This window comes from Artibeus jamaicensis, unplaced genomic scaffold (genome assembly GCF_021234435.1).
Source record: "Artibeus jamaicensis isolate MK-2021 breed Jamaican fruit bat unplaced genomic scaffold, CSHL_Jam_final scaffold_369, whole genome shotgun sequence".
In the NCBI taxonomy this organism is placed as follows: domain Eukaryota; kingdom Metazoa; phylum Chordata; class Mammalia; order Chiroptera; family Phyllostomidae; genus Artibeus; species Artibeus jamaicensis.
The window spans coordinates 36,415,236-36,432,396 of NW_026522042.1; the positions used below are offsets into that span (position 1 = coordinate 36,415,236).

The 17,161-nt window shown below is 37.9% G+C and overlaps 1 protein-coding gene and 1 non-coding gene across 2 annotated transcripts in view; one reads left to right on the forward strand and one right to left on the reverse strand.

The window, feature by feature from the left end:
• The window catches only part of DEPDC1B (DEP domain containing 1B), a 73,656-nt gene that overhangs the window by 15,128 nt on the left and 41,367 nt on the right, over positions 1-17,161 (reverse strand). Inside the window, exon 7 of the mRNA XM_053657172.1 lies at positions 13,847-13,987. Coding sequence (XP_053513147.1) covers positions 13,847-13,987 — 141 coding nt within the window. The remainder of the gene's footprint in view (positions 1-13,846; positions 13,988-17,161) is intronic.
• On the forward strand, positions 1,832-1,938 carry LOC119046959 (U6 spliceosomal RNA). Its single transcript, XR_005082060.2, has one exon. It is a non-coding gene; the product is annotated as a U6 spliceosomal RNA (small nuclear RNA).

Below are 17,161 nucleotides of genomic sequence, written 5' to 3' on the forward strand. Positions count from 1 at the left end.
GTTAAGAATAGTTAAAATACTTCATCCAAGAAGAAACCCACATAACCAATAAATATCACTAAGATTCCTTTTTACACCCATCAGATCAGAAAAATTAAAAAGCCAGATGAAACAAAATATTGGTAAGGAAATGTTCAAGTAGGAATATAGTGCTAATGAAAATGTAAATTACTAATAGAACCACTCTGGGAAGCAACTTGCTAGAACCAGTGAATACCAAACCCCCCAGAAATTTTGCTCCCATGTATAGAAACATGCAGATGCCTTTGCAATACTGTAAATGTGGTGTTAAACTAGGGGGTGGGGGGTGCACAGGGATGTCTGTTATGTTAGTGTCTGTTCTCCTAATTTAACAGCATCCCCCAAACCAAACAGTTTTTTTTGATGGAAATCTGGAAATCAAATTACAGATTTGGTTCCTTTTTAAAGTGCTATTCTTCTCTTTTTATGAACCGTAACTCCAATAACAATGAGCACATCGAGCACTAGACCTTGGCTCCCAAATATCATTCTTTACTAAAAGAAACCAAGAATCCTTGAAGAAACAGCTGACTATGGCTGGGGAATGAAAGTACGAGATGAGTCTGTAGTGCCAGAAAGTGCTCAAAGAATGATGGGGATGCAGCAAAAGGGTATGCGAGCCAGTTGGAGAAGCCTCCTTCAGGGATTCTGATTACATGCCTCGTAGACTGCTGCATACTGCCCTGCACGTCACCCGGGCTGCTCCGTTCAGTCCCCGCCCACCAGTCTTTCTCTCTCCCTGTGCTTTGCTCAGGCTAGCTTTCATGCTATGTATTTACATTCCTTGACCTTTTCTTCTGCACGGTCTAATCTGTTCCTAATCCTAATTAGCTTTTTTTTTCATTTTCAATATTCTATTTTTTTTAAATCCTACAGTTGAATCTGTCCTGTTTTCTTTGTTCATTTCTTTATGAGACTATCTTCATTTTAGTATATAATTCAATGGGTTTTTTTGTTGTTGTTTTTTGTGGGGTTTTTTGGCTTGATATATTCATGAAGCTATGTACCACACTACTATTTCATATTTCATTCCAGAACATTTTTGTCACTCCAAAAAGAAACCCCCATTCCTATTAGCAGTTACTTACCATCGCCTTTTCGCAGCCCTTGGAAACTGCTACCTCCGTCTCTGCAAATCTGCCTGTTCTGAATATTTCACGTAATGAAATCACACAATATTGTAACCTTTTGAGTCTGGCTTCTTTCACTGAGAATAAGGTCTCCAAGATGTTGTAGCATATAACATGTTGTAGCATATAACAGTATTTTACTCCTTTTTATGGCTAAGCAATATTCCACTGTGTGAATACACTACATGTGATACATCATTTGATGGGCATATCGTTGCTTGTACTTTTTGGCTATGCTGAGTAATGCTGCTATGAACATCTCGTACAAGTTGCTTTTTGGACATATGTCTTCAATTATCTTGAGCATATGCCTAAAAGGAGAATTGCCAAATCACATGGTAGCTCCATGTTTAACTTTTTAAGGAACCACCCTAAGTGTATAAAAAAATGTGCCACTTTACATTCCCACCAACAATATTCTCCACGTCCTCACTGACACTTGGTATTCAGCTTTTCCATTACAGTCATCCCTGTGTGTGGTGAGTGGTGTCTCACTGTGGTTTTGATTAATCCAGCTTTGAGGAGCATTACCCTAGAAATGTACAGCTTACTGTTTATTCAGAAACAGATTCAAGGGGATCCCTGTGCAGATTTTTAAAGCTCTTTTTCTGCATGACTTTAGTTTGGTAGGGCTGTCATAACAAAGTTATCAGACTATGTGGCTTAAAGAACAAAAGTTTGTGCTTGCTTCAGCAGCACATGTACTAAAATGGGAACGATACAGAGAAGATTAGCATGGCCCCTATGCAAGGATGACAAGCAAATTCGTGGAGTGTTCCATACTTTTGGGAAAAAAAGAAGAAAAAAGAAAAAGTTTATTCTCCCACAAATCCAGAGGCTAGAAGTCAGAGATGAAGGTGTCAGCAGGGCTGGTTTCTCCTGAGACTTCTCTCCTTGCCTGGCCAATGGCTGCCTCCTTACTCTGATCTCACCTGGTTGTCCCTTAGTCTGTGTATTGTCTGTGCCCTAAACTCCTCTTATAAAGACACCAGTCACACTGGGTAAGGGTTACCCATATGACTGCATTTTACCTTAAGTATCTCTTTAAAGGTCCTAATAGAAATACAATCTCATACTAAAGAAATGGAGGTTAGGACTTCAACATAAGAATTTTAGAAGGTCCCTGGCTGGTATAGCTCAGTGGATTGGCCTGTGAAGCAAAGGGTCGCCGGTTCGATTCTCAGCCACGGCACATGTCTGGGTTGCAGGCCAGGTCCCCAGTAGGGGACACATGAGAGGCAACCACACATTGATGTTTCTCTCCCACTCTTTCTCCTTCCCTTCCCCTCTCTCTAAAAATAAATAAATAAAATATCTAAAAAACCCGAATTTTAGAAGGGACAAAATGCAGCCCTTAACACTCTCTGGTTTTCTGAACTACAAGGTCCAGCCTCTTCATCCAACTCCTGTCTGTCCAACCGAGAAAGACGGACATGCTCGGCTGGGCTCCACCTCCCTGCATCACAATCTGAAAAGTCCTCCCGTGCAGGAGCCAAGGCAACCGAAGAGCTCACTTCATTGTTTTCACTTCTGTCATGGGCCACAGTCCCACATGTGGTCCAAGGTCTGAGCATAGTTGCCTCTTATTTTGTCCAGTTTTGCAGTTGTTTTTTTGACAGAAGGGTAAACCCAATCCCAGTTCCTCCATCATAGTCAAAAGCAGAAAAGTTCCTCTGTTACCTTTTAAAAAATAAAAACTTATATATTCAGTCTTGAGTTTGTAATTTGTGGTTCAATAATCTTCAAAAAATAGCTAACATCCATATATATCTGTTTGCTTAATTTTCATGATAATGCCAAGGCACACGGCTTAGAAGTAAATAAGCTGGAGTTTGTCGGGTCTAGAGTCTGCACTCTCAACATCCATACACCCGCATTACAACTGACAAGAAAAAATACTCCTCGTTCTTATTCCACAGTGATGTCAGCTCTGCTTGCTGTATTACAAATCAGATTTTAAAGGATCGAGGAAACTCATACAAATAATTTCCTACAATACCTCTAATTATAAAATTTCCCCAAAGTTACTAAAGAGAATTTTTAAAAAGTCATGGCATATACTCAACATTTGAAAAGTAAAGGTACTAGGAACAGGGAATGACTGTAGAGAACAAAAATGACTAGAAAAATTATTCACCCTTTTTTTCAAATCTACTAAAATTCTCCTCATCTGTAAATGGAAATATAATAGTAACTAACAGTACCAATTTCACAGCAGAATGGTGCAGATTATTGAAGTAATACTTAGGTAATAAAATGAGTCTAAAATTTTGACAAATGCTTTTATAGTCACAATGTTCAAGAGAATATCTATATGTGTGGTAAACTTAAACACAGAATTAATGTGGAAAGTGTTCACACATTTCAAATCGTACTGCTGCCTAGTACCTCCTCATTTCCTACCCTGGTGTCTAGAACATAACAGGTGCTAAAGTAGTGTCATTTTGGTGACTAAAAAGACTCAGGACATCAGTAAAACCACCACTTTGTTTGCTTATGAATCAAATGAGATTCAGAAAACATTGCTCCTTCATCTTGGAAGACTGAATAACATTACTGAATGCCTTCTAGGTCCCGTACTATATGCTAAGCAATTTTATCTGTTTACATTTGATCATTTTGACTATCCTATAAAGAAGGAAATATTGCCCCATTTAACAGACAAGGAAACCAAAGTTCAAAGTAGTGACTCAACTGGTATTTAAATCTATGTGCTAGACCTCCTTATGCACAATGGCATTCTCTATTTCTTGTCTGGACAATAAGAGGATAGCATCCTGAAACAATGTTTGTCAACTTCTCGATAAACTCCACTTGGTTTTTATTTGGTGCTAAACCTGAGTGGTCAGCAATTATTATTGATTAAAAGATTACGCTCTCTACTTAATACCATACTCTATATATGTAGGCATACTTTTGGGGGCTACTATATATGTCTTAGATAAAAATCATTTTAATTTTGGATTGTGTTTTAAAAGTTCATCGACCCCCCACCTATCGTCATTGTAATCAGGTCAGAAGTAATCTTTTAGCAAAAACTCCAGGAACCTGAAAAAAAAATGTAAGGCCCTAGTGCTCATTAAGTAAATCTATATTTTAGAAGACATCAAACCTAGAGTGTAAAGCACACATGAATTAATAGCATTTCTTAACCCCATTAAGGCTATCATTTGAAATCACGAAAATATGAATTATTAGAAAACGGACAAAACTAATAGGGTAATACCTGATCATTTTTTAAATGCTTTTGAATGTTTAAAGAGGCAGCAGAGTAAAAGTTCACATGCCTAGATACCTGTTAGTGTTAGAAACACAGGTGCTACAGTCGGGCTAAGAACTGAGTTGTAAGAACATTTAGCTGTGCCCCAGTTTATCACATCATTATACATATCATATAAAATAGAAGGATAGATTAAAAATAAAATAAAATCTGTGTTTACAGGAAGTAATGATGAAACACATGACCCATGGACATGAACAATGGGGGGACTGACTGCCTGAGGAGATGGGGGTGCTGGGTGAAGGGGGACAGAGGGGGAAAATTGGGAAAACTGCAACAGCATAATCAATCAATATAATTAAAAAATTAAAACTAATAATAGCAGCTAACATTTATAATGATGAAACTAATTTATAATGTTGAAAATAGCTGGCATTCATTAAGCATTTTATTATGTACCTAGCAGTGTGCTAAAAATTAATATATCTCATTTATTCTTTATAACAATCTCTGAGATAGATAACATTATTATTATTTGCATTTATAAATTTTAAAAAGGGGAGGCTTAAAGACATTAGGTCATTTGCCCAAATCACAGAGCTTGCTGCGGGTAGGTGGGATGTGAGCCCACAGAGTCCAAGGTATGTACTCCTAAATACTGCACTGTATTTCCTGCTTCTCCCACCTGGCCAATATTTCCTAAGGAGCTCCTGGAAGTGGAAATGCTGGTTCAAAGAGCATGACACACATTTTACAAGCAGAGACACAAAGAAAGTGCCATTCTACATTCTTCGACTTGGGGGTATGATTAGAAACATAGAGTAAAACATAGGTTAAAAGAACAGAGAATTTCTGAACATAACTAAACCCAAAACTAGGTCCTTTACTCGAAGGAGGACGCTTCAAAACCATTTTCTTGTGAGTCAACAATAAAGCCAGGTGATAACTATTGCTAGTTTCCCTCGCAGAGAGCAAAAATAGAATGTAGTTTATGCCTAGAGAAACTCAAACCACTTTAAAATGCTAACTCCACAACACATAAGCATGAAAACTGAATACAACTCTAAAATATGAGCCAAAAGTAAAAGGTATTTTTAATCTACCTGTAAAGAATAAACCATATGCTGTTTTATCTAAGCATAAAGCACAAACCATGCATAATATAAGCATCTGTCACAATTAACTATTACTAGTAGTAATATTTGAGCAATAGTACACTTTCTGAGAGGCCTTTACATTCATTAAATCCTCACAATCACCTTCCTATGTAAATTTAGAGCAGGGTTTTTTTTTTAAGTTTTTCTACAACTAAAATAAAACAAATATTTTATATGGTAACAATACATATGCATATTCATAGGTATTTAAAACAAAAAAGTTTATAAAAATACATAATCTTACTATACACAAAGCACTCTGATAGTCTGTATACTATTCTATGTGTTTTTCTATGTTTTTTAATTTTTTAAAAATGTTGTTCTACTACACAGAATTCACATCCAACATGCAGTTTCTGAAACCATGGCTTAGGGACTGCTGAGGCTGAACCAGGGCCCGTGCACAACAAACATCTAGGAACACACAGCAGAAGTCAGACAGGAAGTCTGGTCTGGATCTCAGGAGAGAGGTCTGAGATAAGGATACGAACGGAAAATACTCAGCACAGGGGTGATTCACAAAGCAGCATGGATGTGATCAAAGAAAAGACTCGAAGTTTGATGTGTCTTTAATACTTAAGGCCTTCTGAGCATCCAGTCCCAAGGATGTTACTTATCATCGTTCCAACGTCAAAGCAGGACTTGCTTTTCGTTCTGCCTTTGAATCTTGGAGTACTATGTGCTGCATTCCTCAGTTGAAATACATATAGGAACACTTCGATTCTCAAATGTAGTTTAATCTGAGCTCTGTTTTTTCCCCTAACTTCTTTCTCATTTCTTACCATTACCTAATCGTTTCCCCCCCATCGATAAAAGCTTACTGACAAAAGCACACTACAGGATTCAGGAAAAAAAAAATGTAAGGGAACATAGCTTTAAAACGCAGTTGAACTCAAGAGACATCTTCAGCAATTACTTTCGGGTTCTTCAAGATCATAAAGTGTTAGTGATTTCAAAGAGCTTCTTGGTTTTTTTAAGCTCTGTTTTAAGAACTTCTGAAGGACATTAGCATTCTATTCTCATTTTATAGCCAAAGAGTTTTAATGTTGTATCTTTTTTATTATTTGGATTTATCTCATTTTGCTAAAATAGAAGCTAAAAGAGTAACTTTTTCATCTTGCATCATTTCTACAATCTCAATGCCATCATAAAAATAATGACTCTTCCTTCTCCTGAGAAAATAACAAGGGCCTTCTGCAGCCCCAGAGGTAACTTGTCTCTTTTTCAGAATGCTTATCTCAACTACAGATTGTAAAGATATATCACAAGTAGTTTTACATAAAAATCTTTCAATCATTTGAGAGAAGAAACAAATAAATGGCAACATATGATTACCCTATCTTAGTTTATGCATTTTCCCAATTTTTATAGTTTTCAAAACCAAAAAAAAAGATACTTCGTAGGAAAATAAATGTTGCCCATTGCTTTGCGTTTCATATTTTTTATGTAAGTGTGACTGGCATTACTGCCACTTACCAACGAGAGAACTGGGGCCCAGAGAAGCAGAGCAATTTGTCGAAGTCGATACAACTAGGTCTGTAAACCAAGATACCTGATCTTGGTAATGTTTCTATTGGTAAAATAAAAATAAAACGATGAAAAGATAGCCTTGGCTGGCGTAGCTCAGTGGACTGAGCATGGGCCTTCGAACCAAACAACCATGGTGTGATTCCCAGTCAGGGCACATGCCTGGGTTGCAGGCCAGTTCCCAGCAGGGGACACACAAGAGGCAACCACACATTGATATTCCTCTCCCTCTCTCCTTTCCTTCCCCTCTAAAGATAAATAAAATCTTAAAAAAAAAGAAGGTGGCCAAGATGGAGGCATAAGGTGGCAACACTGTGCTTCCTCACACAACCAAAATTAAGGACAACAAACATTTAGAAACGAAAATACAACCAGAACAGACAGAAAATTGAACTGTACTGAAGTCCGACAACCATTAAACAGAGAATGGTAAAAGGGGTGGAGTCGGCGGCAGGTAAAGGCGGTGGCAGCCAGATTCAGGAGTGCAAGCGACTTGGGGTTGACTGCAGTCACACATTTCGTGCAGATAAACTAGGCAAAAACGGGCAGCAAGACAGGTCGTGCAACCCAGGGCCCCAGGGATGAGAAATAAAGCCTAAAAGCAGGATTGAAAAGGTGCCAGCTTGTGGGAAGTGGCAGAGGGGACTGAAATCCAAGAAAGCGCAGAACAAGCACTATGGCTCCCTCTCTGACCCCAACCCCACATACAGTATCATGACCCAGCCACTGTGCTGCCCGCACTGGTGAACACCTAAGGCTCCAACACTCATATATAACAGGCACGACCTAACCAAAAATAGCTCAATCAGAACAAATCAAAGCCCCAGAGCTAATACTTCTAAGTGACCAAGAGATAGCCAACCTATCAGATGCACAGTTCAAAACACTGGTGATCTGGATGCTCACAGAATTGGTTAATTTTGGTCACAAATTAGATGAAAAAATGAAGGCTACACTAAGTGAAATAAAGCAAAATGCACAGGGAAACAATAGTGATGGAAAGGAAACTGGGACTCAAATCAATGGAGTGGACCAGACGGAAAAAAGAAACAACCAAACAGAAAAGAAAGAAGAAACAAGAATTCAAAAAAATGAGGAGAGGCTTAGGAACCTCCAGGACGTCTTTAAACATTCCAATATCCGAATTATAGGGGTACCAGAAGGCGAAGAGGAATAGCAACAAGTGGAAAACTTATATGGACAAATAATGAAGGAGAACTACCCCAATCTGGCAAAGGAAATAGACTTCCAGGAAGTCCAGGAAGCTCAGAGAGTCCCAAAGAAGGTGGACCCAAAGAGGAACACACCAAGGCACATCATCATTACATTACCCAAGATTCAAATGAGAGAATTCTAGAAGCAGCAAGAGATAAGGGGACATTCACCTATAAAGGAGTTCCCATCAGACTGTCAGCAGATTTCTCAAAAAAGACCTTACAGGCAAGAAGAGGCTGGAAAGAAGTATTCCAAGTCATGAAATGCAAGGACCTACATCCAAGATTGCTCTATCCAGGAAAGCTATCATTTAGAATGGAAGGGCAGATAAAGTGCTTCTCAGATAAGGTCAAGTTCAAGGAGTTCATCATCACCAAGCCCTTACTACATGAAATGTTAAAGGGACTAATCTAAGAAAAAGAAGATAAAAATATGAACAGTGAATAGACAGCAAACTCACAATTATTAACAACCACACCTAAAACAAAAGCAAACTAAGCGGACAGCAAGATCAAGAGTGTAACCACAGAAATGGAGATCACATGAAAGGTTAGCAACAGGAGTGGGAGGAGGGGCAGGGGAGAAGGTACAGAGAACAAGTAGCATAGACAGTGGGGAGAAAATAGGGGGAGGGCAAGAGCAGTGTGGCATATGTAGAAGCTAAAGAACTTGTGACACATGGACATGAACTAAAGGGGGGAAGGTGGGTGGGAGGGGGTGTACAGGGTGGAGGGGAAAAAAAGGGGGAAAATGAGACAACTGTAATGGCATAATCAATAAAATATATTTTTTTAAAAAAGAAAGGAAAGATAATAAAAAATTCACCAAATGATCTGTGAGTTTTTCAATCATAAAGCCATTTTATTATTTACCTCGATTGAGGAACCATAAGTGAATAAATAATTTAATACTCAAAGAAACCCAACTATTTCTTAAAATAGAAATAAATAAAACCAAAATCAATAAAAATTTATAATATTCTATGCTAGGTTAGGTGACACTTTAGCCATAATAACCTGCCTGTGTCACCCTCCCTCCCATTCCCCATGGTTACATCAAATTTCCATTTTCAAATAATTAAGAAAACAAATTTTCATTTTGGCAAAGTAGACCTAATCAGTCTGCTAGCATCTGTAACGTTAATATAAGGAATAGTTCCTAATGGGCGCTTTGAAAAAGAAGTAAAATATAAAGACTTTTGAGAGGGCCTGGAATTTGCTCCCAGAAAGGCCACTGCAACCACATCTCTTCAGCCACAGAACAAGAGACTCAAGAAAGTTTCACTGCAGTTTTCCAACAACCAAAGGGACAAAAAATATGTCACAATTTCATTTTCACTGAAAAGGGGTTTAAAAAGGAAGAGGTTTATACTAAGCCAAAAGAATTCAGACCACACATCAATTGGTAAGAAAACCCTGCCTGAAGAAAGACACAGCAAGAGAGACTATTCCCTTAGAGGCTTTTAGAGAAAGGCAAACAAGTTGCCTTTGTGAATTGCTTAAAAGTAGATACAGACTCACCCACGCACAAGATGATGCCCTTTCCTTTATGAAGGATCCCAATGCTTCTGCATATTTATGACTTCTTTTGCTTTTATGCTTAGAAAGCCCTTCATCCACCCCAACTATATTTTAGATTTGTAATTTTTACATTTAATTCTGTAACCCAGCTGGAATTTATCCTGCTGAATAGTATGAGAAAGGTATGAAATTATTTCCCCAAAATTTTTTTCAATTATCCTAGTAATTACCAGTATGCTTATAAATAGCTTAATGTATTTAGTTGTAGCCAGGAAATACCTAGGCATTTCCCTAAATTTCCACCTTTCAGGAGTACCTCAAGCCACTTAGCCAACAATCTCTACACAACAGTGTCATTACATTTGAAGGTGCTTCAATATCCTCACCTTGGCCTATCTGCATCTTCAGAAGCTCCAGCCATAAGCAAGCCCTGCGCCCTGAGAGCAGAGAGCACCAACAGCAAGCACTTGGGACTCACACGGGCAAGAGCCCTCTGTCTGGTCAAGAACACCACCTAGGCACTCTCTGCAAAACAAGAACTATTTTCCCTTAGGAGTCATCACTGGGTAAGGACCCCGAGATAACTTGAAGAACGTAAGTACGGAGAGGTAACAAGGCGAGGGTAACAAGGCACATCACCAAAGATTTCTTAGAAGTCACCAAAGGCACCAAGGAATAGAAAACTTAACCTTATGGATATTTCTAGGTTAAAAATACAGGGGGAAATCTCAACCTATTGATCAGATGATCCAGTCTACAATCAATTTTAATGGTATCTTCTAACTTAACGTTTAGGAAGAAGAAACAACAAACAGCTACTATCTCAGTTTTCCAGCCTACTAGCAAATAAACCAGGGGTCTTGGGCTCAGCTGCCTAGAGGAACAGACGAATGGAATAAATGAGCAAGTGAACTTGGCTTTAGAGTCTGAAAAGCAATGGGAGGCATTGGAGACTCAGCAAATTGCAATTCATGTTCCTGAAACAATAGCCCCTCCTAGTGGAGACATTACACAGCTGCAGCAGTTTGTGCCACTGAAAATTCAAGCCCACAACCGCCAGATCTTCCAGTTTTTTCTAAAGACAAAATTATAAATTCTTACGTAAATTTTTTATTTCTTAGAGTTTGACAGTTAGTTAAATTTCTTTTAAAAACACCCAGGTCAAACCAGATGTGTTTATGAGCCAGATATGGCCCACAGAGCACCAGGGGGGGAGCTCAGATTATAACATTACACATACGAATCCACAAGTCATCCAATTTTCTGAAGTACTCTTCCCTGCTCCCATGCCCTACTGTGCTTCCCGTCTGCCTCCTCTTTCCTCAATATGCCAAATTATTGCAAGTTACACAAATTCTAGAGTGTGTGCGCAGCGTGAGTAAATGACACTACAGTACCTCATTCGACCCATTCAAGAGTCAGACAAATTATAATCTTAATACAAGGATCTTTATTTTTTAAAACAAATATTAATTACTATGTAAATGAGAAGTCAAAAAACTGTGGTACATTTACACAATGGAATACTATGCAGCAGAAAAAAAGAACTCTGACCCTTCACGATGGCACGGATGGGGCTGGAGAGTATTATGCTAAGTGAAATAAGCCAGGTGGTGAAAGACAAATACCATATGATCTCGCCTATAAGTGGAACCTAATCAACAAAACAAACAAATGAGCAAAATACAGCCAGAGACATGGAAATAAAGAACAACCTGACAATGACTAGAGGGAAGGAGGGGAGGGGGAGAATAGGGGAAAGAAGGGAAGGGGCAAGCTAAGGCACATGAATAGAGGGCTTGTGGGCACACGCGATCAGGGTGAGGGGACTGACTTTGGGAGTTGGGGGGGGATAAGGCAGAGGAGGGCAATGGGGAAAATAGTGAGACAACTGTAACTGAACAATAATAATATATATAAAAGAAAATAAGATTAATTATTACTAATAGTTATGGTAGGTCAGACTGCTGAGTGAAATTACATCTTTTTTAAAATTGTAAGTAAAGAATGAGTCCTACATCTCCAAACATGTCTCTTATTTCCCTTTAACAACTCTTCGATGTCCTGTTTCATATACCGTATGACTAACTGCTCTCAGGTCACAGCTCTGGCACCAGGAGAGCATTCATTTCATGCTGGATGTAAAAAAATAGGCCTCGGAAGAAATGTATTAACAGAACTGAAAATCATTTCCACTGAAATGCTGTAGGGTTTTTAGCTTCTACACAAAACAGATTGATTACCTCCTTTAAAACATTTTCACCCAATGGCATCCTGTTCCAACCAAAGGAAGTTGAAGGTTTAAGGAGGAGCGAACCCTACTGGGGTTCAATCTGCACATCTGCTTTGCTGATGCAGTTTCTAGATGATGTCTTCTCTCATAGGCTCTAACAGGATTTCTCTATCAGATAATCTTTGTTAATCGTATAAACAAATAATAGTCTTCCATAATCTAGAGGACTTTCTGCTTTTACTACATAAGAATATGGGTTTCAATGCGCAGTGTCTCGAATGTATTCACGTAAGAAGGTCTGGATCAGGGAAGGTTAGTCCATCGTGACCATCGGCACACATTACTGGTCTAGTCCTGCTGATACCCAAGTGCAGGAAAATTCTCCATTCTATCTAGCCTTCTGCACACTAACCCCTCGACAGATGATATTTTAGAGGGTGATGACTCTGACATCAACTTGGAAATAATCAGCTTTAATTCCTAGCTGACTTCAAAATGAAAATCGTGGTAAAATAGACCAGTGATAGCATAAATACAACGGACTCAAATTAGACTTCATTTTTCAAAAGTTTCAAGTCCTTTCAGTTCTAAAACAGATAATTATACAATAAGACATTATAAAAATGGAAAATGAGGGGGGAAAATCTAACAAGTGATTTTTAAGCCAGTCTTTAGAATTCTTTTACCAGTAGCATAATGGCAGTCAAGTGGCTATAATGAAAACCTACTCAGTCAGTCCACACACATATTAAATAACAGCAGGTATTCATCATCATTAGGCATGATATTCACAAGCACCTAGGCCTCCAGTCCTCCCTGGTTGAACACGAAACACCAAGAAGAACACCCAGCGGCCTCAAAACTCAGTAACAGGACTAATCCCTTCATCTGTCCCCAACATTGGTCTCTTTAAAAACAAAATTCACTCTTATGCACATGATTTATAATTGTTATTTTTGTTCCTCATTATAAGAAAACCTACAAAATATTTTAAAAATTTAAGGTACCATGTTATAAGAGCAGTAAATTATTCACATATTGTTAATACATTGTTAAGATACTAGAGCAGCACCCATACTTTCCAAGAAAGTAAGACTGAAAGAAGAAAAAGGGAAGAGACTGCTAATTCTTACAAATTTGCATAACATAGTAAGGTACCCACACAAAAATTTAGTGATTAAACCAAATCTTCTGACAAGAAAACAACAGTACTTATTAAATAATCATAACAGCAAGAGGAAACTCTGATTTCCTAGGAAAAAAAAACAGTATCAGAAAGACCTATAGCAATATGTTGAATTTTTGCTTTTACCATGTTTTTTAGGGTATGGATTCTGAAGTATCGATCTACATGAGGAACAAGTGTTAGAGACAGATAAAGTTACTCTATTTTACATGTCACAATTAACAAATAGTTCTGCACAAATCTGTTCCTGCTATAAGAAATTAGATTTTTAAATAAAAATACATCTCCCATACCTGACAGTTCACGAAGTCACATTTGGAGCAGCAGATTTATTCATGAACAGTAAGTGTCAAATTTATATTCTTCTCTACCGATAAAGTCACACTTTTTTTGTTCAAAAAAGACATACAACATAATGTTCTTTATAAAGAAATAATCAGCAGCCCTTGCTTTGAGTTTCCTAATATAGCTTAACCATTTTCTTTTCCTCCTTCGAAAGCAGGACACCAACTAGGCAAGTAACCCATCAGTTTTAATTTCAGCATGCTTCTGGAAGTTTGGCTAATGGAAGTCTCGTGACAGTGAAAATGCAATAATTTGATATGAAGGTATAGATGCTCATTATATTCCAACTTACCTAAAACACTGACAAAGGCATCAAAGAGATGAAAGGTAAGCAGAGGCTCTTTCAAGTGACCATAGTAATCCGCTATTGTTTTAAAGACATCCTTTTCAAATCCTAAATATGTAGGCTGCTTCAAATCTGAACAGTTAGGCCCTATTTTAAAAAAAAAGAGAGAGAAAGAGATAGGAAGAGAACCATTAGCATGACAACCACCTCTAAGTATTAGTCTCTGTGCACAGTGAAGATTGAAAAAGATTTCATTGGGAAAATTGACATGAAATAAATTGCCATACATTTTGTTTACACAAATATGATTTATTTCTAAATTGAAATCTATTATAAAACAGTGAGTAAAATCACTGGCTTACTTCCATTTCTAAAAAACCTACTCTTTCTTTTATGCCCTTCTGAAAGGCATTTTTACTCAATGTAAAGAATGGTAATTTCCTTTGAAATATTCAGTATTTTCCTAGTTTTGTTACAGCTGACCATAATGACAATTAGCTCACATGTATAATAGACAAGTTACAAGGACATTTTAAAGCTTTTCATTATTTTATCACTTCTAGATTATAAAATTCTAGAGTCAGAGCTGAGTGAAATAATCAATTTCTGCCTCTACACTATTTCAGACTGATAAGAATTTATACATTTTCTTCTTAAAGATATTCTGAAAAGAGATTTTACCTTGTGTCTTGTAATTCATTCTGATCACAAAACTCTATTTGACCCCCAACCAACCATCAGAAGACAGTGAATCAAGCAGAGTCCTGTTGCAGCTGGAGTCACAGTAAGAAGCCTGGAACAACCTGACCCCAGCCCTGCCCTATGCCAGCAGCAAGGCAAAGATCCACTCGCATGTGGGACCAAAGAGGAGCAAGAAATGCTTAGCTCTCTACAGAGCTGGCAGCAAATGCCCCAACAATCCATACAGAGGCCACAGACTTCACTGCCACGTGGAGAGACGAAGGACAGCCCTGCACCGTCAGGGACATGGCAAGTAGTCCCATGAGGAATAGTTCAGCCAGCCTTCCCAATCTCCTTCACAGCACTGGCCAGTTCTGGGCCAGAACACAAGACTAAACAACTGTACCCATATAGATCTCCACCCCCAGAATGAAAGATGAAGCCAGTGAAAACTGAAAGGAAATTCAAACTACGAACCTGCTATATAATCAAAGAGAAAGCATCGAACTAAAAAAGACAAGCACTCTGGGCCTTCACATTCCAAGGCCACTGAGAAATTGTGAATGTGGCTTTTAAAAATTTTTCTTACCTTTTAATAGTCTAGTATACTTCTTATCAAATAGCTTAATTTTATCGACTGAAATAATAAAAATTTTGAAAGATCTCTATGTATGGTACCACATTAACCTAGCAGCAAACACAGCCACCATTTTTACCTGCTTTCTCCTCTAATACTGCAGGCTTAGTCAATGGAAATACTGTCACTGGCGTGATGTGTCTCGCCACATCGCCTCAACTTCCTCCCTCCCAGAATAAGTATGCAGTGCATTCTAAGCAACTGTACCCTTTTCTGAACATTTCATCATATGCAAAAAAAAAAAAAAAAAAAAAAAAAAAAAAAGGCAGGCAGGGGTGAGTTTCCCTAAAAATGCCAGTGCATACTGACCTCTACAGAAGAGGCCATATTTCTAAGATCTTTTATTTCTAAAGCATCTTGAATTTCAGAATATTTTTTAAACTAGTTTTTTATAAATGTTATTCTGACAGATTTTGGAAGAGCTGTTTGTATCCATTTCTGATTGAATCCTTGCAATCTACATGCACAAAGAACAAAACACAGTTAACCAGGCTTTATATGTATTTAGCGTTGGTCTTTCATTCTGTGGTCAACCATAAGGCTGGTCAACAACAGAAGTACCCAGGACAATGTACACGTGATCCACCATAAATACAGACAGGCTTAAAGGAATGAAGGAGGCAGCAGATTTACAGAAAAGAAGGCACTAGGCCTTCAAAACATCATATAATCAGGCTATCCTTTCCGTTCCCTTCTAGATGACTCTAAGGGAATCTAGATTCATTCAAAATAAAGAAGGGTAAGGAATAGGCCAGAATTTTAATATACTCAAAACAAATTTGGGGGACCAATAAGAATTTGGGAAATTAATAATTTTATACAATTATTCAAAAGGCTGGCCTTGCCCTTTGACCACCTTTTCTTCTTTGATACATAAATATCTATGAATATACCAACCATCCACTGCACTTGATACATATGAGACATGTGCCTGTCCCCAAGAATTTCCACCTAATATACTACCACCTGACACACATGTAGAAAATTACTAAGTTGCTCTTCACATCTCTCTTCTCCATTCATGAGAAATTCCAGTTATTTGAACCTTTCTGCAAAATTTTGTGGCTTTATGATGCATCTTCCTTGAGGAAAAACTATACTCTTCAGTAAGTTTTGATCATCTGAAAATTCAACATCATAACCACACCTTAATAGTGTCAACAATTACACACACACATTTTACAACATATTATAGCCTAGATTTGTTATTCTGGCTTCCTCCGTTCATTCCCTGCTGATCAACCACCAGATCCTAAATTTGCCAGTAATTCAAAAATGGGTAATTTAACCTCCCATTTACACCTTCCATCTTGTCATTGCTAACTCTGGCCAAAGATATCATTTAAATTTAATTGATTTCAAGTGATTGAACAAGAATAAAAATGACTGTCCCAAGGGAAAACCACAGAACTCTACATCTCAGAGGTTCCAAAATATTAACCGGAAAATTATGATAGTCTTAATAGTTAAACACACGGAACTTTGGGGTTCACACAAACTTATATGGCTAGTCACATTCAGATCAATAGTATATAATCATTTTCTGTATGTCACCACGGAGATCACTCCGAGCAAGCTGAATAGTTATTTTAGTTTCATTCTAATCAAACAAAACTAACTTCAGTTACATAAATAATTCAGAGTCTACTAATTCAAGTCTTTATACACCTGTCTCTGTACATACTAGTCTCACTCAAAAGGGATGAAAGAAACCACCTCTCAGCGGTGACCTGCAGGTGAGACTGCAAAGGGCCCTGGAGACTAAACCTCACCACTATCAGTCAACCAAAATCATAGGATTCGTCTCATTAAAATCATTTGTTTGAGAAAATCCCCCCCAAAATAGTATGAAGTGAGAAACCACTCATTGCTTCACAGTGCCTATGATATCCAATAAAGTAGATATCATACCTGCAAAATGGATTTTGATGAACAAGGTCAGAGGGCCCACCCTGACTGAGGCATCCTGGTTGCATTACTGAAACAGTCTTTCCTGTTTCTCT